The 26,807-nt window shown below is 37.2% G+C and overlaps 1 protein-coding gene across 2 annotated transcripts in view; it reads right to left on the bottom strand.

Moving 5' to 3' along the window:
• TRPC4 (transient receptor potential cation channel subfamily C member 4) overlaps nt 1–26,807 on the bottom strand; it is a 134,318-nt gene that overhangs the window by 43,371 nt on the left and 64,140 nt on the right. For both annotated transcript variants that reach the window (XM_064645848.1, XM_064645849.1), the window contains exon 4: nt 19,367–19,885. In XM_064645848.1, the coding sequence (XP_064501918.1) occupies nt 19,367–19,885 (519 nt within the window). The remainder of the gene's footprint in view (nt 1–19,366; nt 19,886–26,807) is intronic.

Raw genomic sequence — 26,807 nt, 5'->3', positions numbered from 1 at the left:
GAAGCACAAAGAACTATTCCTGATAGCATTCTCTAACAGGAATGTTAAAGATCTTTTTGGGGGGAGGAACCAGGTGAAAATGTTTATCATAAAGTTTCTTATTAATACTTCTTTAAAGTCATGGCCATATTCTTTGCTGTACTGCCATTACAGCCACACTGGTAGGAAAGGTTAGCTCTGAGGTCTGCTGCTTTATCACACACAGTTCCCAATGATTGTGTTCCAGTTTGACAAAAATTAAGCTCAGTTGCTTTTTCTTTCTCTGCAACATTTTACTTTTCATATTTTACATATTTTCACAGACATTTAATAGAAACCCAAGCTCTTCTATTTAGTTTAACTTCAAATTTACATTTCAAAATTCTCTTGGTCGTGAAAAGTATATTTGCTTGGCACTAAAGACAGATTCAAGTCCCGGTCTCATTAAGTAGATTCCTAAATTTGTTAGATTGCTTCTCCCTCTAGAGACACCACTGCATGTTCTTTTCTGTATCTTCCCCAAAGGCTGTATTTGTGGATTTCAGCACTTACTCTGTGAGGACCACTTCATTAAGACAAATAACACTGAATTGCAATTTAAATGCTTTAACATTACCGACTGGATCAGCAGATTTTGCTTTCTAAAAGCTAGTGACTGTGTTCTGGACTCCTTCGGGTATAGTTATACTGTCTGTTTTCTGCCTCAGGCCAGAAGCCCTGATTCCTGTGCCAATTACTATGAATCTTCTCATGTCCATCCCATCTAAACCTTGTGCCAACTGGAGCAGACCATCATTATAAACATGATTCTTACTGTACACAAACCACTGGTCAGATTCTTCTCAGTTCTATCTGCAGTTGTGCCATTACAAGAACTAACGAGCTCGGTGTCATGGTTTAGCCCCACCTGGCAAACAAGTACCAGGCAGCTGCTCACTCACCAACCCATCCCTTGCAGTGGGATGTGGAAGAGAATTAGAAAAAGGTAAAAAACATGGCTTGAAATAAGAACAGTTTAATAACTGAACTAAAGTAAAATATAACAACAACAACAACAACAATAATAATAATAAAGAAAAAGAAAGAGAGGAATAAAACCCAAGCAAAACAAGTGATGTACAATACAGTTGCTCAGCCCCCACTCACCAATGCCCATCCAATCCCCAAGCAGTGATTGGCCCCTCCCAGCCAGCTTCCCCCAGTTTATATACTGGGCATAGTTGGGGTCAGCTGTCCTGGCCATATTCCCTCCCAGCCTCTTGTGCACCTGCTCACTGGCAGACCATGAGACACTGAAAAGTTCTTGACTTAGGATAAGCACTACTTAGCAACAACCAAAACATCACTATGTTATCAACATTATTCTCATACTAAATCCAAAACACAGCACTGTACCAGCTACTAAGAAGAACTTTATCTCAGATGAAAACAGGACACTTAGGATCAGAGCACCAGAGCACACCAGCTTGTATATCATCAGGGCAACCTGTGTCAGATCAGGTCTCCATAGCAAAACAAATTCACAGCACAGATGCTTTCATCATAAAATCCAGAGTTTACATTCCTCTTACCAAGAATAGAATACAATGTTTGGGGATCTTATTATAACTATTCTATTGTTTAAGTTCAAATATGAGCAGGAAGGAAACAAAAGGAAAACATAAAAGTGAAGACTGAATGTTAAAAAGATTAATTAACATTATTATACAAACAATGACATTGTGGGTTTTAATATTTTAAATTTCTCATTTGCCACATCAACACAAGCAGAAGCTCTCACTGTGATTCATTACTCCTCAGTAAAATGAATCAACACAGAGAAAACTATTAAATATCTATTAAATAAGTCAAGAATTATTTGTAACTGCAGAGATTCTGATTAATTGCTTTTAAAAGGCAACAGCAACTGGAGCTAGAATGAAGTTCTAAGGAACCAGCTATGCATGAATAGCATTGTTAGACTTTCCAGTGGTAAAGAAAAGCGAATCGGTTGTTGGGCTGTGGAATAAGTGTGTAAAATAGCTCCAAACTTTGGAACTGTGATGCTGGTATAATACTTCTAGTTCCCATTCTGGGAAAGTGTTAGAACCACCACAATTTAAAACATTTTTGCAGGGAAAAACAATTGCAAAATCCCTGTAAGTATCTGCAGAGAGAATACACTATGAACTTATTTCTGTTATATTGGATGCCTGGTTTTGCCCACCCAGCTGTATTTCAATACACAGCAAACAAAAAATAAGACTGATATTTATATGCAAAATCCTGCACTTAGGACACAATAACCCTGTGCAACAGTACAGGCTGTTTCATGGTTTAGAGGGTAGCTTTGCAGAAAAGATCTGAGGACACCAATAAGCAAAAAGATGAATATGAGTGCACACATACCTGAGTAGTCTCTGTAATTTCAATACTATTATTCCCAAAGCACTCTTCAAATACCTCTGACACCAAGTTTACTGTCTGCACTAATAGCTTCTACAAAATACACTAACTCAAAGGGAATAGAAATAGTAGCAGATCATTCTCCCAGTATTCATTCTAACACTAGGTAAATTGAGATGATAAACATATTTTGTTTATAATCTCAAAAGTTCAAGTTCATTTCAGTAGACCAAAATCAATATATAGTCTAAGAAACTTCATATATCAACACAGAGGTTGTAAAAAGAAAAAAAAAACACACCTCTGGACCAGTGAGCGACTAGCACGTATCCTAAAGCTCCTTTCCAGCCTAAATGATTCTATGATTCTATGTTTCTTATATCCAAGATGGTTCTGTGTCCTGTTTTGGTAAGCATTAGCAGCCAAAACGAGTTAGGATTTAAGTTACTTACAGGCCCACCATATGACAAAATCAATGAGTTCCCTCACATCGAGATAATTCTACCACTTTGTCTACTTCATGACAGAAGGAAAAGTTACAAATTAATAAAGCAACCTTTCAAAATTCATGAGGGAGCTGCAAATATGTTGAAAGCAACTAAAGAACATAACACAGTGTGAGTTTAATTGGAGAAAAATTAGCTGTGAAAAGCTTTGAGTGAGAGACGGGAAGGAAAGCAATTGGAACTGCTAGATTTTTCTTCTGGGTATTTCTTGCTCCAGTGAGAATTTCTATTGGCATCACTGGAGACCACCCTGATACCCATTTGTGCAGTTTGTTGCAGAGACCAAACAAGGCAGAGAGACATTCTTAGCTCCATTTTCCTTTATTGATCATCCTTTCAGATTTGAGCAGGGTACTGAGCTATTTGGAAGAAATCTGACCACAAAATTTTTAATTCTTTCTTTTCTCCATTTTCAGGCTTGTTTTGCCTGTTACTGTGAATAGAAACCTTGGACGAGTGATATTTTGTCACACTATTTATTCTTTTCTATGAAAACAATGGCAATCACTTTCCAATAGCACCAGGCAAATGTAGATTTCACTCTGTTAGCTTAGCTTTATGAGGTGCCATCATGCATCCTTGTATGCAAAATGGATGTAAACATAACTGTTCTTGACTCCATGCTTATGCTATTCTAGCCAAGTGTTGAGAGCCAACAGCAGAATCATGTTGAACTCCAAGGTTTCCCAGTTTCTTTAGAAGTGACTGTTTATGATGTGTAGCTTGTGTGGAACTGATGATACCAAAGTTCCCCAAAATCAGTGGGAATCCAGTTCCTGGAAAGCATAGCACAAATTTGAAGGCTGACTGAATATAAAATTAGATGAGAGAAAAATAAAAACACAGACTGATTACAAAGGCATTCAAACTAAATCAAGCAATAAACAGCAAATTTTTCTTTTGAAAGTTCTCCATTAACATAAGTAGATCTGGCTTTGTAGTTTCACAAATACTTAGGAACAGAATATATATAGTCACTCAAGATACTTTTCTTTCTCTTCAAATATTTACACGCTTTTTATCTTTAGGTTCCTTTTGTTTAACTTGGCTGTGTGTTTATCTGAGAATGTTAAGGGCTGAGAAATCAGATTAATCACCCAGTTCCTACATAAAGACTAAGCTGAAATGATAAGTCTTTGGCAAGGATGCTCAGTGAGCACTATTCTGAGACCATTTGCAGGAGATACGCATGTGAGTCTTTAACAGATTTTCTGTTATTCTGCATCGATTTTATCAGTCACATGTAGTCATGTGTGACTTCTGTGGTTTAAACACAGAATATGAATCTTGGAAAGTATTGCAAGGGAGTATAATTGCTTGCTCAAAAGCCTTGCTCTCCAAAAGCTAGTTACACCTAAGAATAGGTTGTGGTTGAAGAAAATTACCTTCTCTTGTGAACAGACCTAAGAAATACTGTGCTTTCACATTATGGGAAGATACCCACTACAGCTGTTAATGAAATTCTGTGTACCCAGCATCTGCCAGCCTGGATAAATAATTACAGTCCTTGAGTTGTTCTTTCCCCTTATGAAGCTCTGTAATTTGTAGCAAAACATTTGAGTTTGGGTATCACGGATGAAAACCTGGAGTTACTCTTGATGTACAGATGCCTGAACACTGCTGGTTTCTTTCACGATGAACCAATGATGAAGGAATCAATAAAGAGCTCATTTTACTTGAGCTTTACATGCTTTACTTTTAGGGATTTTTAGGCCTCACCTAGACTGAAGAAATCAGTGACTGAGTCTCAGTACTTGACCCCAGTCATACCCACTACCTATTGACTCTCGCCTGGTTCTATTTTTCACCTCTCCAGCCAGCTCTATGCAAGGAAAATCTGCAACTTGCTATAGGCTGTTTGCATACAAATCCCTTTCTGTGTTAGACTGGCCATACTGGGTAACCCAGCAGATGCTTTTCTTTGCCCAATTTTCATAGTATTTTCTTATGAAGATTTTCTTAGAACAGATTGGCTTACAGTTCAAGGTAAAGGAAAATATTTTATCTTAAAGTGTGGAAGAAAATGATACTTTGTAAAAAGCTAGAGGTGGAAGAAGCATATGTGGAATGATAAAAGCAAGGGTTGTTTCAGTCCCTGAAGGTTTGAGGCTACATTCTTTCTTGACAAATCAGACAATTCATTCACTGACAGAGAAATACACTCCATAGGCTGTTGTCACTGCCTGGATGACGTGCATGCCCTAGACTCTGCTCCAGCAAGTCAGAAAGGGTACATTTCTAAGAAAGAGCTGCTGTTTAAGCCTTGTGAAAGATAGTTCACTGGTACTCTGAAGGAATATTTTCTTCTGTTTTCTTTGTTCTCTTCTGTGCTGTTTCCTGATCATATCATGAAATCATGATTTTTTAAACTGAAATTTATTTGAGAATCAGACATACATTACAATTAAGAATAAAGAAACTTATTGTATAGTAAGAGAAAAGTGAATAAAGAGAGGAAAAAAATCTCAGGCAAACCTACAAAAACCACCGAAGTTCCTTTGTGACATGCATTTTAAATTTAGATTGCATGTGTACCTTTACCATCCTCTGCACCTATATATAACATACAGACTTTAGCAAAATCAGCTGGGTGGAGGACTTCTCCTGTGGCTGACAGACAGGCTGGGTGATGTCTCCAGAGCTAGTCATCTTCAGTCATGTTCTTTTTTTCCACAAAATACAGCCTGTAGCTGCAAAAGTCTCATGCTAATGCCATCAAATACTGTAGTCAGGGATGCAAAACATCTACTTTACCACACATCCCTCTTAAATTTACACCCAAAATACCTGCTTCCTGAGGTGGTGGTGGTGAGACCCTAGTTTCTCTTTGTTACTTACTACTGCCCACTTTGTGTCAGTCAATTCCAACCCTTACAGAATCTGTACTGCTCCCAAATCCAGCCTCTATCAACACAACAAAATGGTGATTTCTTCAGCATCCAAATGCTTCAGTGAGAGGTTGAGAGGAGCCAGCCAAAAAATCCATACTTCATAACTAAACCATAAAGTGAACTAAATTAAATTATAATTTTGCAGGGAAACATCAGCAGCAGCACTCTTAAGTTTTAACTGTGAACTCCTTTAGGGTTTCGTATAAGAACTTCAAGGACAATCCAACATCAGTCATTTTTTGTGGGGAATTTTAGAAACTCCAACATGGGATGTGACACATAAACCCCTTAATTCTCTAACCTTGACAGCTCACAAAGGTGAAGACTCACCTCCTATTTTGAAAGGAAGACTTAATGGCAGATATATCATCGCTACTGCTTTGGGGAAATGTTTTTCCTTCTCTGAAGTACTGAACTTGCTGAACTTGCTATGAAACCCAGCTTTTCCACAGAAATTGAAGGAGGATAGAAGCCAAAGGACCAATGGCTAAAAGAATAATATTTATGTTTGTATTGGCAGAATATTTATATTGGCAGTGTTATGACTGGTCGATTTACATTAATTGCATTTGTGAAGGAAGGAAAGCAGTAAGGAAGGGAACTTCTTTCCCTTCATTTTCTTTTTGAAAATTATAGGATAATAATTTTCACCTAAATGTTTTGAAGTGGAATCATCATATTTTTCGAGAAGTTGGTATAGGAAGAATAATATACATTTGCTAAATAATCCATTGTTTAATTATTTTGTTGCTTTTACTACTTTTACTTCTAATATAAGTATTTGTTATTTGGTCCCATGAAAAGAACATTTGTAAACTGAACACTTTCACATTCTATCTTCTGATGCAATAAATAATTTTATACTGATCCACCCTTTTGCTTCCTTAACTTTGCTTGGTCCTTGGAGTACTGCTATGATATTAATAAGAACAGCATTATTCTTTCTGTACCCTTAAAATCTGTTTGAGGTTGAGAAGTTATAAAAATGATTCTCCCTTTATGCTTTCAACTGAGAAACATCTGAGAAAAACTAAGGTAGCAAGATTTCCCAATACCAAAGGAGAAGAGAGATGAGTATGTGTCATCCTCTGTATGCTTGATGACAGAGGCTTCCAAGCACACTGGCTACAAAATACATGTTTCTTCAGTTCTTGTCATCAGATCATAGAAAATCCAGACTAGAATGGACCTCAGGAGGTCTCTTGTCCAATCTTCAGCTCAAACCAGGGTCACCTTTGAGATCAGACTAGGTTTCTCAGGGCTTTATCCAGTTAAGTCTTAAAAATCCCCAAGGATGGAGACAGCACAACCTCTCTGGGAAACCTATTCTACTGTTTGACTGTCCTCCTGTGGAAAGCTTTTTTTTGTTCTTTATATTCATTCCAAAAGTTTCTTCTTTCAGCAGATAACCATTGTTCATAATCCTTCCACCATGAAACACTGTGAAGAGAATCATCATAGAATCATAGAACACTTTGCGTTGGAAGGGCCCTTAAAGATCATCTGGTTCCAAGGATATTTGAATTGATGGACCCAAAGCTGGATGTGATTCTATGAGTGCTAATTAGAGTGGGACAATCACTTTCATCAATACACTACTTAAGTTCCTTTTACTACAGCCCAGGTTATTGTTACCCTTCTTTGCTGCTTGTGCTTGTTCAGGTGGAGGTGCTTATATCTCCAGCTCCTTGAGGCTTGAGGGCTTCCAGGTGGGCTTAAACCACAACACCGTCCAATCATTTTTTTTTGCCTATCTTTTTCTTCCCTCCAGACTGCAAAGTTTTAACTTGATTACAACAACATAGTGAGAAATGGTGCCAAAAGCCTTGTTAAACTTAGGGTAAATATCTTTGGCCACAAATCTAGTTAGTGTCCAAGTGGTGTTTCTGTGGCATGCTGAATTTGACTGGGATAGAGTTATTTTCTTCATGGTAGTTAGCATGTTTTGGATTTGTGCTGGAAACAGGGCTGATAATAAGGAGATGTTTTTGCTCTTACTGAGCAGTGCCTCATAGAGTCAAGGCTTTTTTCTGCCTCTCACCCTACCCCACGAGCAAGTGGACTGGAGATATACAAGAAGTTGAGAGGGGATACAGCCAGGACAACTGACCCAGCCAACCAAAGGAATAGTCCATACCATATGAAATTCTGCTCAGCATATAAACTAAAGGGAAGAAGAAGAAAGGGTGGACATTCTGAGTGATGGTGCCTGTCTTCCCAAGTTAAACAAGATGGAGCCTGGCTTTCCTGGATATGGCTGAACACTTCCCTGCCCATGGGAAATAGGGAATGAATTCCTTGTTTTGCTTTGCTTGCATGTGTGGCTTTTGCTTTATTTATTAAACTATCTTTATCTTAACTCATGAGTTTTCTCAGTTTTACTCTTCTGATTTTCTTCCCCATCCCACGAGGGGAGAGTGAGAAAGGAGATGTATGATGCTTAGTTTTCAGATATGGTGCTTATGTTTACTCTAACTGCAAGTTGCAACAGAAAAGCAAGACAATCTAAAACCAATATAGTCTTAAGTATTGATAGGATCTTGTTTAAACATCATACATGTACATTGTAATTTGCAATGATTATACCTGGAAAGATCAGTCTGAAAAGAAAAAGTTCTCCTATGGCCAGACTAATTTTGCAAAGGTTTAATACAGAACAAAGAAAATTTTTTCACAGTCCAATTAGGAAGATATAACCTTAATATACTATGATAATGATTATTTCTCTTCATCCAGGTGTTATTATGCTACTTACCTTTAATTTGATTTGACTAAGACATAGAGAATAGGGCCACATGCAGTGAAAGAAAATATTTTTTCGGTGAATATAAAAGCTTTATCATTTATTTCAAGATTTTGAGTGGTTTCAAATAAATTCACTACAGGTTTCCAGCTTTGGAAATAATGATGAAGAAATGCCTCAACACGAGTGGAGTCTTGTAGGCTGTCATAGCCTCTAACAGTTCTCTCTTGCAAAACTTTCTGCCTAATCTTCAGAATTTTCATGCAAAATTGAGGATTTTTCCCTCAGACCAAACCTCTGAAATGCAGCTTTGCATGATGCTTACTTCTCCAAGCAGATTCTTAGATCACACAATGCATTAGAAGGGATTCCTGTAAACAGGTTCATCATTTCAGTTTAAGGGGCTTTTCCAGTTCTCAGAAAAACAGAATATCAAGACTTAAAAAAAGATAGCTTTTTCCCACTGTTACCCACCTTACAGAAATTACATACTATTCTTCTTTTTAGCCTGAACAACACATCTAGTTGTCCCATGTCTTCTCTGCAATAAGTGTAAGCAAAATAGCTAGTGACAAAACCGATTTTGTTCTTGGATGGCCTGAGTCGCGTCTGGAAATGTCTGTCTCTTCCCATCAGTTATGAAGGAACACAAGGCTGGGCCGCTGACACAGATACCTTAGTTAAATACTTGAGGTTATGTGGAATGCATCAGAGACTCACAGCACATGCACACCACAGGAATGGCTATTTCTAGTTTCTTTCTGTGTGGTATTAAGAAGGCAGAAAAAAATACTGGAACGTATTCTATTAATAATGTGGCAAACCTTTTTTACCTGATGTTACACTTTCAGCTTGTCTTAATGTCAAACACCCCTTAAATGAGTTGTCTTTTTGTGAACCATAGCAGGGTTGCTCATGAAGCCCTTAAGGTTAGCTATTTAGAATAACCTTTAATTTAAATTATTACACTACCCTTATAATTAAGTATTATTATATTTTATGAATAGCAGACAGAGTAAAACATTTCCTTTTCCTTTTTATCCACCTAAAAAATGAGCCAGACCCTGTTTTTGACGAATATAGCATAGGCATGTTGCACTTTGCAGACCTTCAGCAATTTCTACTTTCTGAAGATCTGCACTGGTCTTTCTCTCCCACAAATGTTAAGGACCCTCACATTTATCCAATACTACTCAGGAATGAAACACATTCAAAAGACTAAAAGTCCTAAGTTGATGGAATAAAGAATATGCCAGAGGATGTTCAACTCTGGATTTCTTTCTTCTCCTATTCATATGCATTCACCTTTGGCTTCTCCCTGTTCCTCAAAACATTCTGCAAAATCCTTCCTTATCAAGTCCTTGCTTATAGGCAAGTGCTCACCAACAAGTGAGACTATTCTGTCCATAACAAAAGAGTTTTCAATTTCTTAAAATCTTTTCTAAAAATGTCTTATTTTTCTAAGATATCTCAACAACCAACATATTTCAACACTGAAGAATGACATCCTATTATCTGCAGAAGAAAGCCAAGTGTCTTCATAAGGAGGACTTTTTGATAGTTTTGTGTAAACATTTTCTTTTATGTATGAAAAAAACCCCTAGAAGTTCAAATGCCAACACTCAAACTTGAGCACTATATGACTTTCAAAACACAAGCTCTTGTTTGTCATACCAGTGTCATATTCAACATCTCTCTTAATTTTTTTACTTTAACTCCTGGATTTGTAAAGTTTAGAAAATATTATTCTCTATTCAATCGAACATAGTTCTGATCTCTTTGGAGGCACAAGAGTGAGTTTCTCTAACAGGCATTTGTTTTTCTCATAAATGTTTTGTTTGATAATGGTTGTACACATTGATGGAGGCAATGGATGAAGAAGCCCTTTGCTATTTTAATCTTGATAGCTAAGACTTACAATAAATCAAGGGGTAAGGAAGAAGAAAAGAATGCTCTGTAGACATCTGGTGGAACAATGAGAAGATAGATTAAAAGAATGAGCAGACAGGCCTAAACCAAGTTTGCTTTGGCTCTCTTGTTTTATTGTTTAATAAACATGCATCTTAATGGAGAAAGCCAGGTAGTGAAAAAATTTGCACTATAACAGCATGCTGAAGCTTCAGTCAACATGTTCAAATTTGCCTCAACTGGTTAAGCAGTTTTAGCCCAATTACACCTAGCACAGGGAGGGCACAGTTACTTCTTGGACAGGAGGACAGAAAGCTTTTGTGTAAAGGCCTTGTATAAGACATGTAAGAGGAGTTGCTTAATCTTGTCCTGTAATCTAAGGACAGGAAAAAATAGAAAGAATAGAAAATTAGAAATATTTAACTATACTCCTCTATGAGTTAGATGCCTGTATGAACTATTTATGCTACAGGGGCAGTTACCAGGGCTGAAATAATAAGAATTATTTAAAGCTCCTGAGCTTTGCCAAAATACCTTGCAGTGGGGAGTGAAGCATAGCTGCTGGTGCAACTGTGGCAAAAGGTGTGTGGAGCAGGAGAAAAGAGCTGCACAAGGGAAGGGTTGGTAGAAGTCAGGAATGGAGACCATGGGAGGAATGGAGACAGTCAGAAGATGCAAATCTCACAACAGCTCAGTCTGGGGCTCATCATCCAGACAAGCTAAATAACTTCAGCTGTGGGCTAGATGCTCTTGCAGGGGTGAGAAGAAAAACAGCCAGATCCCCAGAAATTACATGGAGGGAGGAAAGAGGGCTGTAAACTCCTAAAGTTATAGGTTTACATGTATAACCTACATGTATAGGTTTACATGTATAATTTATTTATTCACCTTGTTCAAGATTTTTTTTTCTCTGAAGTTCTATTTCTCAAGCAAATATTTTGTAATTCTAAGTAGAAAAAAAATAGCTCATGGTGCTAAATCTACCCAGGTTTGTAGGGAAACTTTTAGATGCATTAGTAGAGATGCCTTCAAACCAAAGAGTTGTGCACTGCTGGTTAGAGGTTTGGAATACTGGTTGTTCCTATTTGAGGCAGACATCCCAGCACCATTTCTTATAAGGAAGACATGGAAAAGGAACAGAAATGAGATATTTCCACTGTACTTCATTAACAGTAAGTCTTGTCTTTGAGTTAATTACTTCTAGCAAGGGTTCAAAATAAAAAGACATTGCTGTCAGTTCATGAACAGTTTAACTGAAACTGTGATGAGAGGCTTGCAGCTTATGTGTAGCATATAGCATTCAAAGGTTATTGATGCCTTCTGAGACATTGTTAATTAGTTATTGCTGAGATTCATTTCCCCTTAGGTGGGCTCTAAGTCTTCAGAATTTGAAATCTCTGTTACCACAGGGTAGAAACTGCAGTTGATGCAATAACTTGTCTAACTCACATCTACATTTTCAGTGCCTAGTGAAGTAATTCTTCTAATTGAAGCACCCTGTTTCCCTACCCAGCCAAGAGAGAGATGTTTCTGGAGTTAACTTACAAGTCTTATCTTGAGCAGACAGGATCCCCCTCTGTGCATACCTTTGTCTTTTGACCTTATAAGGAATTTGCTCACATACTCTAGGAGAATTGCTTCACCACAACTAAATGCTGTATTTAGTAGATGTGCCCTGTGATTTAAGAACATTTTTCTTAGCAGCAATAAGTACAGCTTCCACAGGGACACTCACACTTCATTTAGCCCTGTTTGACTAACTTGATTTCCTTCTGTAACAAGGTGACCTGCTTACTGGATGAGGGAAAGGCTGTGGATGTTGTCCACCTGGACCTTAGTAAAGTCTTTCACACCATTTCCCACATCATTCACCTGAAGAAACTGGAAGCTCATGGCCTGGATCAGCTAACCTTCACAGGTTAAAAAAACCTGTCTGGATGGCCAGGCCCAGAGAATGGTGGTGAATGGAGTTATATCCAGATGGTGTCCGGTCACAAGTGGTGTCCCCCAGAGCTCAGTATTGGGGCCGTTACTGTTAATTCTCTTTATCAATGACCTGGATGAGGGGATCAAATGCAGTTTTCAGATGTCAAGTTGGGCTGAAGTGTTGATCTGCTGGCAAGTAGGAAGGTTCTACAGAGGAATCTGGACAGGCTGGATCAATGGGTTGAGGCCAATGGTATGAGGTTCAATAAGACTAAGTGCTGGGTGCTGCACTTGGGTCACAACAACCCCATGCAGCACTACAGGCTAGGGGAAGAGTTAATGGAAAGCTGCTCTGCACAAAAGGACCTGGGGGTGCTGGTTGATAGAAGCTGAACATGAGTCAGCAGTATGCCCAGATGGCCAGGAAGGCCAATGGCATACTGGGCTGTATCAAGAATAGTGTGACCAGCAGGACCAGAGCAGTGATCATTCCCTGCACTCAGCACTGATGAGGCTACACCTTGAATTCTAAGTTCAGCCTTGGACTCCTCACTACAAGAAGGACATTGAGGTACTGAAGGATGTTCAGAGAAGGACAGTGAAATTGGTAAAGGGTCTGGAGCGCAAGTCTTATGAGGAGTGGCTGAGGGAATTGGGGTTATTTAGCCTGCAGAAGAGAAGGCTCAGGAGAGACCTTATCACTCTCTACAACTACTTGAATGGAGGTTGTGGTGAGGTGGTTGTAGGTCTCTTCTCCCAAGTAACGAGTGATAGAATGAGAGGAAATGGCCTCAAGTTGCATCAGGGAGGTTTAGACTGGATATTAGGAAAAAAATTCTTTGCCGAAACAGTTAAGAACTGGAACAGGCTCTTCAGGGAAGCGGTAGAGTCACCATCCCTGGAGGTATTTAAAAGACATGTAGATGTGGCACCTAAGGACATGGTTTAGTGGTGGACTTTGCAGTGCTGGGTTAATGGCTGGTTGATCCTAAAAGTCCTTTCCAACCAAAATGATTCTATAATCAATTAGAGGAAGACTTTAAGTATGTGTAGCGGATAAGCTACTTACATAATTCATACTATTTAACAATCTGTGGAGTCTTTATCTATAAACACAGAGACTTTTACATGATTTACAAAGCAAACATATGACCTGGTTTAGAGTACCTGGCTCTTGCCTGAAAAGATGTTTATCAAACTTTTTGAATACTGTGGCTGAGAGTCTGCAGAAATGGGTCTTTTGGATACACGGACCCAAATGTGCAGATATCACTCCTCTCAGTTATGTGATTCTTAGACTAAACATCTCTTCCTTTGGTGTCAAAAATGTCCAAATATTATCAGAGTCTGTTTTTTGTGAGGTTTTGTTATTTTTTACAGGGAGACTTGTGAGTGCACCTTTGCAGTCTTTTGACAAATATTCATATACACCGTGACTTGCTACACATGGTTGCTGTGTCTCTGCTTATGTTTCAGGTGTGGGGGTTTTTTAAACATAGGATGGTTCTCAAGATACTGTGTTTCCAAAGTAATTCCTGCTTGCAGAGTTGGTAATTCAGGTTTTTGCATCTGAAAGATTTTTAATGAGAAATCCATTATAATAAAAATTAAAAACACTACTAAGAACATGGCAACTTTTGGTTTCAGTACTTTAAAATTATTTTCTCTAGGCATTGCTGAGAGACGTAATTTTGAAAAGGTAATTCTTGCTTTCTATCATGCTTATATTGGTTTCTATAGTAATATGATATGGATAATATTAGGTATAAGAATTTCTTTCTCCAAACTGTTAAAGTCCAAGTGGAGTAAGAAGAAACTGTAGACAAACAAAATCCTTTATTGAAATAAAGTGTTTAGACATCAACCTGAAATTACACATTTGAACTGATTTGACATGTTTTTTTTCACTGAAAATCTCATTGAATTTTTGAAATTATGTAAAACATTTCCATTTCACTAAGTCTGTATTTTGCATAAAAAACTAGAAGGAATTGATGATTACATCTTAAAAAGTCCTCTTTTGAGCAAAAGCAAACAGATGGTTATTAACAAAAACAAACAACTTTCTTTTTTATCCTGTAGCATAATTTTTCTAGAAAACAAGACTGAGCTATGAAATCTAATTATCATATTTTGTATTTAAGATTTAATCTAGTCTGAACTGATTTCCCTAAAATATTTTCCCTGAAATTCTTTCTAATAAAGCCTGTACTCTTGTTAAATCTAAATGTTTTTAAACGTGTGAAGTTGTTAAACCCACTCCCTCTTTAACTCTGCCCCTTTGCCAGTCCAGGGTCTGCAGCTGCTCACAACTCAGCAAAACAGGGCCTGCCCCTTGGAAGGGGAAGCTGCTAGAAGGTCAGCTAGGGGTATTTGGAAGAGATCTAGTAGTTAAGCAACTGCATGTTTGGTAAACATGAGGAGAAGTGAAAATTTAGAAATACTTCTACGTTTTAAATCAAACCTTTTAAAAAGTTAATTCATGATCAGGAAAAATACCCCTCCAGAATTTTAGAAAATTCAGTTCTTCCTTCTTTGGATACATCTCAACATAATACATAACACTGCAAGGAGGCTAGATAAACTATGCATTTTTTTGGGGTTTTAAAAATAAAAGCAGAAAAAAGCTTATTAAAATGTTTCCAGAGCGTCAAACTGAAATCTGCAGAATTTAACCTGTTTACATCCAGATAATATAAAGTATTCCAAATTTACCAATTATCTTGTATTTGGTGAGGAAGGGAAAGATGATCAGCATAAACTAAGAATGGAAACGATAAAGAAAAGAAAAAAATAAAACCAAACCAAACCAGCTAGCATTTATTCCTTTGAAAAGTGAAAGAGAAAAGGTTAAGTTACATACTTTAAATTTCATATTTCCTCCGTGTTGATATCAGAATGTCTAATAAAAAAGCACAATGAGACAGTACTGCCAATAATTATAACCTCATCCTGTTACTATGTTTAAGTTTATACAGCTACAGTTTAAATGGCATGGGACAGTTAGTATGAGGTGAAATGAAACAGAGGTATAAATTACTTGTATAAGTATTTAAATTCCACTAATTAAACTTACTGTGAAACAAGAGGATATTGATTCAGTCTATTTATCTCCTCTCTTCTTTATTTCACAAATAAGGGAAAATTAGTAAGCATTGCACTTTTTAACATTTTTGTAGTTACATGCTTAACACCTAAATAGAACCAAAGCTAAAACAAAGTTAACTGAAGAGTGAGAGACACTGGGATTTTGCTGTGATTTCTCTATTAAAAACTCTCAGTATAGGAGAGAGAACATGCAGTTCACAATGAGCGGCAAAGATAACTGTCTTCTAATCATTAAAGACTGCTACTATTCTCTGCTACTTAATTGCATTTTTGCACCAGAGGTTTGAAATTTACTTGAGCTCAGACTTTCTTGTGAATCATACACAGAACTGGGGAGTTCCCTTCTACATCCTTGAGTGAAGCTGCAGTTAAATCAGATAACATTTTTATTTCGTTCAGAAAAATGGGAAACTTATTTCTCGTTGCACATTCTGTGCTTAGAATGAATAGAATGAACAGAATCCAAAGCAATGAAATTGTGACAGCCTTTATAAAACCAAGCTCTCCCTTAGTTAAGATAATATTATACAGCAGATAACTGGACAACAAAATGTTTGTGCCCAATGCAGGGTGGCTGCATGACTTCAGAGAATCTCCCTTTTCTGCTGCTGGTTTTAGACCAGGCAACAGTAGGTGTCAGAAACAGGCACCATAAGCATCAGCAATGTGTCTGTGCTTAACATCAAACAGCATCATGAACAGAAAAAAAAGGTACCTTGAATGTTCTATCCTATGTGCTATGCTAAAAAGAAATTGTGGGCAAGCACGCAAAACATACGTCCTGGCAGATACTCCCTAGTTCTGCCACATAACTGTTATCCACAGTCTTGCCAGACATTATCCCACAGTGTAAACTTGAAAGTATAAATCTCTTTCAGTATCATCAGTTATTAATGAAAGAAGATAGATGGTTTTATCGGGGAAGTTTCTTTCTTGATGATACACAGTGGGTTACCTCTGACATGACTCTATGGACTAAGAATTGATACAACTGAGATGCCTTTTGCCAGTATATGAATGAGAATCACAGTATTATGTCAAGTGAGAAAGGAATGGAAATGCAGAGATGAGCAACTTTTACTGAAGAGAACCTCAAATCCAATTGACATAAGGTTTTTGGTTTGTCGAAGGTCCACTTCAGGGGTAAAATGGTGAATATGAACAATGGAGACAGCTCTGAGAAAGAATGTACTTTCTTCATTTCCGTACACAATAACACAGGTGGTACCAGGGGCTTGCAGACCACTACACCAAGCAATGCTTAATCACTTAAATTTTAAGAGTTCATTACAAGGCATTTCTAGATTTACGTTTTAAACACCATGTTATCTGGAAAGCTCCTCAACAACTCCAAGCTTGGTAATGATCTTTTCACATTTGTCAATTTTCCTTTCTTTACACAATGAAAATTCTTCGGCATCCACTTGTTTGCTTCTACAAGTACCCTTGTGGAAGCAAACCTTCCACCCAATCTTGTGTGTGGAGACTAAATGAAGTCATATTATCCAAAGCCTACTCCACTCCTTTACAAGGCTTACTTCTAATATGTTTCATATCCACTTGTTTACAATGCCCAAAGGAATTGCTTCTAATACTTTTTGGTGTTATTTTCAACTTGAAAGGAAAAAAAATAATCCTGAGCTCTAAATCATTAAAACAATATAAAAGGACACATGTTCTAATTTTATTTGTCCACATTCATCACTATTTTGTCACTTTCAGATGCCATTTTTGGACTTACAACTGGACATTCCGGACAACCAGATGTGATTTCTTACTCATGGAACTCTGAACTCAGCCCCAATATGGTGTTATAACGTCCTTTGGTAATAGCATGAATACAGGTTGAGGCGTTAGGAATGGTAAGATAAGAGGGGAAGACAACGCATTATTATCTGTTTTGCTGTTTCATTGGGGGGGGCATTTTAAGAAATAGAAATTGTAGTTGTTAAGTCTGGAACAGTACCATCTGAAAATAATCTTCAAAAGCAGTGACTATATTGCCTAAAATGTTATACTATCAAGAGCTTCTGGCTGGGTTCTAGTGCCCGAGCTGAAAGAATCTAAAGACCCTGAAGGCTGCTGTATTCAGTGTCAGTTGTAACATCCTTAACACAAGAAATAGAAAGACCCATCTGATGTATTTTCTTCATGATCTGTATGCACCAGGACAGCCAGAATCCAAGCAATTGTTATGCCTGAGGTAAGTTTCTTGATCTTAGAGCTGCACCTACTAGAATATTGTTGTAATAATCAGAAATAAAATGACTGAATAGTTACAGTGGCTACTGTTTGCTCCATCACCCAGTATGGAATACATATAAGAACACAGCAAAAGAATCTAATAAAACTTGATTTTACTTCATTGAGACTCAAGTGGTAGGGACAGGGGGAAATATTTATAGAAATTAAAAATGTATGTAAAGCATAAAAGATCCAGTGGATTGTAATTGTTTCACAAAATCAGCATTGTTTTAATGTTTGCTATTATGAAGAATCGTAATCAGCTGTATTACTGCAACTTAATTAAGCACAGGAATCAGACGCAACTACAAAAAATATTTCACCCTACATATGTTTATCACTGTCTCTATCTCAAATTAAGAAAATTCAAGCTCTTTGTTAAGATTTAAAAGAAAAAAAACAAACAATGAGAGGTCAGAATTTTATTTTGATGCATGAATCCTTGAGAAGTCCAAGTCTGATTTTCTTCAATGACTGTAAGACAAGATTGGAATTGGCATTTCAAGAAACAGAAACAGTAGTTGTTAAGTCTGGCAAAATATCATCTGAAAATAATTTATGAAGGCAGTGGATATGTTCTCTAAAACATTATACTATAAAACATAAAATCATACATTTTCTGGAGGAAAAAATGCTTATTAGAAGACTTATGATGTCGGATACCAAATGAAAATTTTTCCAGCAGAACTTCAGAAGGTCCTTACCTTAATGGTAGCTTCTTAGCATTACTAAATTGTGTTTCAAATGGACAAAAGAATCATTTGCACATTTAATTATTATTTCTGCAAACCTTTCTAACATACTTAATATATTAACACGTTTACTATTATATTTTGCAGAACAGAGATTTAGCAGTGATAGACAGACTAGCTCAATATAACACAGAAGTTTCTTAAGCGTTTGCCATAATTTGTATGAACAAGTACTATCTAATTACTAACAGCATTTATTTTGCCTATAGACTTCCACAGTTCAGCTGACTTTGTATGTACAGGTTCCAAATAAGATCATACAACACATTCTGACATGAATCTGCTTCTTTTCCTTTTGCATGCAAAAGAACTTCAGTATTTAAGATATGCAGACATCCTCTGATTACAACTGTACATATATCAGTGAAGCAAACTTAGGAATTTTCAACTATCATGGAAACCAATACCCAGGTATTTCCACTTTGGATTCTTTATGAAAGAGAATTTCGATGTCGACATTTTTGGGAATCATGCATTGCTACTTATCTTCTGTTTCAATATCTATTTACAGTAGCTATTTTTTGAGAAAACTTCTCTATAGAGGTACCTGTAGTATGTGTTTAAGCACATAGCCTCCTTTTTCTGTCAGACACAGTTAAAGGTAATTTGATATTTCTTATCCTATTACTGAAAAGCACTTCAGAGCACAACTACTGGAGACTATGTCTAATCAGGTGTAAAATAAAAAGAAGTTTCACAGAATCTGTCCTATAAGAGAACATTTCAAATTCTGATACTATCAAACTGTAACAACTACTCAAATTCATCTAATTAAAACTATACAAAGAGCAGAAATCTGGTAGAACAAACAAACAAAAGTAAAAGACAAGCAGCAATTTGTCTCAGTTAAAAGGATGAATTTCAGGCTCTTATCTATCACATTACTACTAGTGAATAGGTTTAAATATTCTCCAGCACACTCACCTCTTTTTGACGGTATTTAATTGCCAGTTTCAATCTTGCAAGATCATTACCACTTTGTTCTTCTATCAAGCTATTATCATCTCTGTAATTAAGAATAATTTCCAATTCCCTGGAACTCCGTGTCTGATCCAGGAGATCTTTTGCAAATTGCTTGCATTGCCGTGACAGTTCCTCATACTCTGACTTAAATTCATTTTCGACTTTACTCAGTTCCTGCAGCTCCCAGCTCAGTTGAAAAGCAGTAAGGAAAGGGTCCTCACTGGATAAAGCAATCAACGACGGGCTCGCCAGAGCCTTGTAGATATTGAGTCTGGACCGAGAGTGGCGGAGGCTGTCCACGTCTGAACTTGAGACACATTCAACACAGTTACAGCGGACCTCGTGTGGCCTGGGCACAGAAACCCCTTTCTGCACAAGTAGCTTTATGATTTCATAATTGTTGGTGTGGGCAGCCAGAATAATAGGTGTGATATCTGGCGTAAATTCTGAAAACTGCTTGTCCAGAAGCACTGGTGGCACCTGTGAAAAAAGGCAAAAACTCTTACAGGCCTCTTCATTGAAGAAAAGTTATAGAAAATTAAGCTACAAATGGTTTACTAGGTAATACACCAACTGATGGATGTTTGCTACTGGACAGAGTTGAAGGAAACACTTTAAATGCAACAATTAAATTAGCTAAGATAGCCTTTTTCCAGTTAATAAATTACTATAAACAGGGTGCGCTTTTTCATAGAACCTTTTTGTATGTAAAAAATCCATGGGCAACCATTCTTTAGAGCAAATTATTAGATAAATAAGGAAGAGTCAAACACAAATGCTCCTGTCAGGTCCCTTGAAGTGAGAAAGATGGAAACGCTTTCTCATCTCTCCATGGTTCATCTCAGTTTTATAGGGAAGAAAGAATCATGGGGGAATAACCATTACTCTCTGAAGGAGGCAGTGAACAGGACACAGGCAAGTTAGAGTTATAAAATAAAATAGGCAAGTAAATGAGAAAGAAAATACATGTTTTCTTAAACAGAATGTTGAAAATAAGACGAGTAGAGGAAGAAACAGATACCTGCTGCAAAGAGCTTAACATCTTAAGGCTCAGTTCTACATTCACATGCATGAAGCAACATATTCTATTTATAGACAAAGTTGGTAGAAAAAGGGGAGTTAGTAGGAAAAGGGTTCCAAGAGATCATGTTTTAAGCCTCTTTTGATGTGTATTTCTGTATTTTCAGAAGACTGAATTTCAGAAGACTTTCATTTTAAGCTTGTTTCTTTATTTTAAACTACCAGGCTCTAAAGTCTTTCCCAAGTCAAGACGATTCATTAGACCAGTAAGGTTAAGCACATAGGTGTAATTAGCCAATATCAATAAAAAAAATGGTATTGGCATCATCACTTACAGACTGCCTTTGGTCCCCAGCTCAATAACCAAGTACAAACTCAATCCACATGTGAGAGGTGCTCTGACTGATGCTCTTTTAGGAGGAAACAAAAATGAAAACATTTGACTCAAAGGTATCTGAAGGCTAGGAAAATAGATGGCCACTACAGGGAGGAAAAAATGTTTGACAGCACCACAACCATGTTGTCAGGTGGAAAAAAAAAACAAATACACAGAAGAAAAGTTAACAGGAAAAAGGTAAAGCATGTGAGAACAGCATGAGTTGAAATGGGTTTAGAGCCTTGGGAAGGAAAGAAGAGAAAATGAAATGCACAGATTTTGACAGAAACTCAATTAAGCTTAAAATAAATGGTATCCTGTGGATATAAAATAAATAAATAAATAAATAAATATAAAAATAAATATATAAATAAAATCCATAGATCCTGGATCTCCTCTCCAACCCCCTTTCTAATCTTCACTGTTGTCTATTTTGTACATTTTTTAGCTATTCTGCATGTAAAACAGTTCACAATTGTTCAATGGGACAGCGTCCACATCTAAGATTTCCCATGTTTGTGGCTGTAAAACATGGACCTGAAGAATTAAGTAGCTGAATGAGAGAATCACTTTGGGAGGTGGCCCCTTAAATGGGAGTGGTAAAATGGGGTGGAAAGTCAAGACTGGAGATCTGGTATTCAGGACTGTAATAAAAAATTTCTAGGGAAGCAATCCCTGCCCGTCCATAGTGTATTGCTAACCTCGAGTAGCTGTGCCGGATTGTTAGAAGGTATGTGGAGTCAACAGGCAGAGAAATCCCTTCTCTCCCTTCCCATGCACTCAGACATGCACACTTGGCTTGGCACTGGGTCAGGCTGGCACGGAGTCTGTTTTATGAGAGGACTGTGGGATGACTGAGCTAGCTCACTCACCCTCACAAACAAAATAGTGTTGTGTGTGAAGACATATAGAGAAACATGGGTTTAATATTACTCAGGAGATAAGGAACCCAGCTGAGAATATACTGAAGGTAAGTATGGATGGGGGAGACACTTGGGTATAAGAACAAGCAGAAGGTCTGTGCACTGTGCCTGGTCTCAGCTGTGGTCAGGACAAAAAACACAACTTGGGAATATGTCTTCTCAGAGGACTCTGGCTCTGTCCACACTGCTCTGTCAGGTCTCCTCCAGGGCACCTCTGCATTATCTGTCACCTCTAGGCTGAACACCATGCAGAGCCCACATGGGGATGCTTGCCCAGATTGCTTCATTATTTCTGTCCAGTGTGGACTGGGGCTTGAAATCCATGTCTGTTTTCTCACCTGTTCTTGGAGTCAGTGGGGAAAATGAGACCCAATTTCAATCCCAATTCTCACTAGTTATTGTAATCTTAGATTTATCTTCTCTTTGACTTAGAAAAAAGAGAGCACTGCATGCCTACACAGACTTTTCCTGCTCTCTAAATTGCAACTGCGGCCAACGCTTTTGAAGCTAGAAAGAGATTAAAATGGTAGAAGAGGTTCAAACTTTGCATTAGTAGAAAGGAGATTCTGGGCCATCATAGATCTGAAAAGTGTTTACAGAGAGGCATGTGTTGTGTTCTGACAGTGTCTGCCACAACTAGTGAGACTTCCTCATGGCCTCAGGTTCAGGGTACCAGGGAGCAAAGGAAACAACTACAAGGGCAGAAAACCCAAGGACAGAAAGCTTTAACTTCAAACTCACTGACTGCTCAGAGTATTACTCTGTCACTTTGCATGTCACTAGCTTTGTACTTTCTGACAGTACTAAACAAACATTTGCTTCAAGCCCTGCCAGAACCGAAGGCTATCTTAAACATATCATCAGCTGCAAGCTCTGAAAAATTAAGACACAGCTTCAAACAACATGACATTAAAATGATTGACTTACACATAGGGTCCATTATCTCAAAAGCTGCTTGTTTTTCTCATAGCTTATCAAAACCTTTCATCTTAAGCTAACTCAGATATCAAGGCTAATGCACGCATTTTGGAATTCATACCATCAGAATTTACCCAAATATAGAATTGTGTATTAAATCATTTCAGCCTTAACTTACCGAAACATTTAAACTTAAAGGGCAAACCCTGACTTCAATTTTAATTACATCATTATTTTAACCCCTGACCCTTTACTTCCTATTTTAAGATTTTCTACTAATTTAAACCAAAGATAGAATGTCAAAGCAGTAAGGTCAAATTATTCCCTCATCTGCAGCAAAATGAAGTACTTGTCTTTGAAGTTCTGAGTGCTCTATGGCACTCAGAATATTTCACCAGTTAATTGTTGACCCAGAGTACTTGCTCTTAAGTTATCAGACTTATAACGAATTTTACTTTCAAAGCACTGAAAAATACTTCTCATTACAGAAGCCAAAACAAATAACCAGCACACACTGACATTAGCCATGCAATGTGAAGCTTTGACAGAACACTCACAGAAAACATATGAATCTTCCTTAAATCCTGGAGGATGGGGAGCTACTAGGTCTTACAGTCATTGACTGTTACTGTAACTTCCCAAGGCTCAGCAGTGGTGCAACTATATTGTAAATTTTGGAGTTAGTGTGTTAAGTGTGAGGCTGCTTAAATTTGGTCAGGTCAAATGATTCTTGTCTTTTTACATTTTGTTGAAAATTTTCTACTTCAGCACTATTTATAGGGCTGAGCAAACCAGTTTGGTGACTGTGTGTACTTGTTATATCTTATGGTGATGAGTAGGCAAAAAGAAAACAAAATAGAAAAATAAGAGAGCATGGCTCAAAGTCTGTACACTTCAGTGCTTAAGGACACAAGCGTTTTCTATTGCACTTGTTTTCCCTGCACTCACTGTACGTGGGAATGAATCAGTCTGACTTGGATATCTAACAATCCTTTTAGATACCAAGTGGAACAGTCCTCTTCAATTTGTGTTTATGTTCCCTGTACGGTCTGTGTGAAGAGAAGTTCCTTTGCTATGACAGGAAGAGAAATCTAAGTTAAATTAATGCTATTTAGGTCTGAGACATTTTCCTGTCCCCATGACATCAAAGTAGAGATTGACAGATGATGATCTCTTAGACATCCAGGAAACAGAAAAATTTAAAAGTTAGTTTGGAAAAGGAAGAATGTGAACCCCAGCTGCATCTTTTTCTCCATCTAGATATCTCATAATGGCTTTCATTGCTGGAATATCTCAAACTGCAGTGCCCATTTACCTACTGATTAGGTGCAAGAGCTCAGAATCTGTGTAAATCTATTTCCCTGGGCAAACAGTTTCCCTGGTTCCTGTCTTTGTTATTTATTTACAATTATTTTGCCTATTGTTTATAAAAGAAAGCAAATCCTGCAATGGATTCAAGTAGTTAGGGGAATAAATTTCTGAGTGATGTCAATCATGACAGCATGATTGGAGGAAAAACCCAAAGCAAAGGAAAAAAAGAACATATGACATTAGATGAATAGATGTCATCTCATGCAGTACTACATTATATAAGGAAATTAAAATTATAAAGGTGTGTCATCGAGGTGTCAGTTGCTTTAGCACTATTGCTCTATAGCTGTCATCAGCCAAACAGCTTCAAAATTCTCAGCTCTACATTTCAGTACTGTCCAGAGCACACAAGTTATTCCTATGCATATACAGTTTCATGATTTACATTCTGGTTTGTTGAGTTCTGCTCTTCTTTGGTTTGCTATTATTGTATCATTATTTTATCAGCTGAAATACATTCTGATTACAACAAAGGAATTAGTTCCACCAGGAAGGGTTCAAAAATTTCTCCTACCCCAACTCCTTTCACATGCACTAAGTCACTAATAAATATCCAGCTAAATTGAATCACTTGGAGATACAATGTCAAGAAAACTTGAATTCAGTTGTCACAGCACTGGACGGGTCTCTAAACAGCAAATCCTGAAAGTCATGTTGAAACTATCCTCACAAGACTGCATAAACTGCAGGTCTGCAATGGTAGCCCTAGACATGGCCAAAGTCCTTTGGCCAAACATTTCTTGCTCGCTGTGCATTGTACAGTTGGCATGCTGTGTGGCCATCAAGAGTGTAAGGCAGACAAGTGGATGGAAGTTGCCAAACTGAGCTCAGGGACAGCATCGTTTCAGACCAGTGTGTGTGACAGCAACCACGCAACAGCCATCCTGTATATTGTTATTTTCTGCTTTCCATAGGCAACCTCCCTGCCCTCCTTGGAAAGGGTTCAGTGCGGCAGGAAGAATGTGACAAGGAATCATGGGAGTTGTAGTCTTCCGGGTTCTCACACATGCAGTTTGTTCATTGTCCTTGAACTCATTACATTTCCTAAAAGTAAGTCCAACACTCTTACTGTGGTACTGAAGTATTATCTTTCATTTTATAATACTCTGCCTCCATGTCTATTTTTTTTCATAGGAAACAGATGTAACCAGAAAACATACAGAAAACAGACATGAAACAGATGCAGGAAACAGATGTATGCATGGGTCTTAGGCACTATAAATTGACTAAAAACAATCTGAGGACTAAACGTAAATTTTTTAGTAATATTGTAACTTCTTATGAATGCCAATTTTCATAATATTTAATTACAAATTGTGTCCTTTAACATTTTCATGCCCACATTTCACCTCAATGCTGTCAAGGTCTTTAATGCTTGACTTCCAGATTTCTTTTCTCTAGAGCCTAATGTAATTCCAATTATGAATTCATGCAAGGTAGATATAATAAAAAAAACCCACCAAACTTAAAGAATCAGATATTTTAATGTGGATGTTTTTGAACAAAATATTCTGGAATTTTTTTTTTTATTATTTTGAAATGTTTCTTTATTCAAAAATTTGCCCATAATCTAACAATAAGAAGGACCAATCCCCCAACATGTTTTTTCAGATTAAATCACTGTGGTTTTACAATATGATTATGAAAACTCTAACTATTAATTTTATAAAATGTCCCTAAAATTTTCTTATTAAAAGATTGTATTTCATGTCAGCCAAGAAAGGTATCTAGCAGAGAGAAGCTTTGATATGCAACTCAAGACATATATCAACTTTTATACAGCTGAATTTGGGTAAGGTAAACACTTCCCTTAGCATACAGTGCAACAGAATTTATTTGTCAGACATAAACCATATGCTAACCAACTCAAAACTTGATAGCTGTGCTATCTCATGCCAATACTGACCCACAGCTAACCATGGCTCATGTCTCCTAACCTGTAATGCTGAGATACGAGACAGGTATTTTTCAAAAGTACTAGATTCATCATTCTGGCCAGTTTTCCAGGGTTTGTGAGAAGAAGGCATGTAGAGCTAAAGCTGAGCGTGTTACCTTTAGGAAATTACTTTTAATATATCTCCCATTGGTAGGGAGGGAAGCTGCCATTTTTGACTTCTTGTAAGCCTTTCTCAATATATATCACATATGTGATAATATATTTTCAATGATCACACCTAAGTGTTCTCATTTGGTGCTAATATGCATTACTGTTAGCAAAGGATAACTGTGTTTTATGTAATATCATGTTCATTTATCTTGCTGAAAATTTACTTCCAGCTTTGCTGGGACCTTACTAGGAACAGGGATGTTGCCATAGCTAATACAAAATCCCTGTCACATTTAAGGAGTGCTTTCTTTTTTGTTTGTCTGAATTTTGAAAAGTTAAATTTACAGGTTTCAGTTATTTTCATTACATCTTTTTCAAATACAAGCTGAATTTTAAAAACCTTGGAGGTTGGTTGGGTTTTTTTTATTTGGTTACAGTTAACCTACCCTAAGACATGAGACTATCATTTTCTAATGCATTTTTATGCTCATCTTATTACAGCTGAAGCAATTTGTGTGTCACAATAGTCATAGCATGGACTGATCACTTCCAGTCTCTGTGACAGCTACACTCCACAAAAAGTATTAATGTAACATATTAAGTAAAATAATTTGTCCAATCTTTTCTTAAAGCCCTGCAGTGGTGGGTGAATATGTTGTACCATTTCCAGACAATATTTCCGATACTTAATTTGTTTCAACTCCGTGCAGTTTAAGCCCATAAATTCTTGTTCTGTGAAATGTGGAT

The sequence above is a fragment of the Pseudopipra pipra genome, chromosome 2 (genome assembly GCF_036250125.1).
Source record: "Pseudopipra pipra isolate bDixPip1 chromosome 2, bDixPip1.hap1, whole genome shotgun sequence".
In the NCBI taxonomy this organism is placed as follows: Eukaryota; Metazoa; Chordata; class Aves; order Passeriformes; family Pipridae; genus Pseudopipra; species Pseudopipra pipra.
Note: the sequence above shows the minus strand (reverse complement) of the source record. Positions and strands in the feature narration are given on the sequence as shown.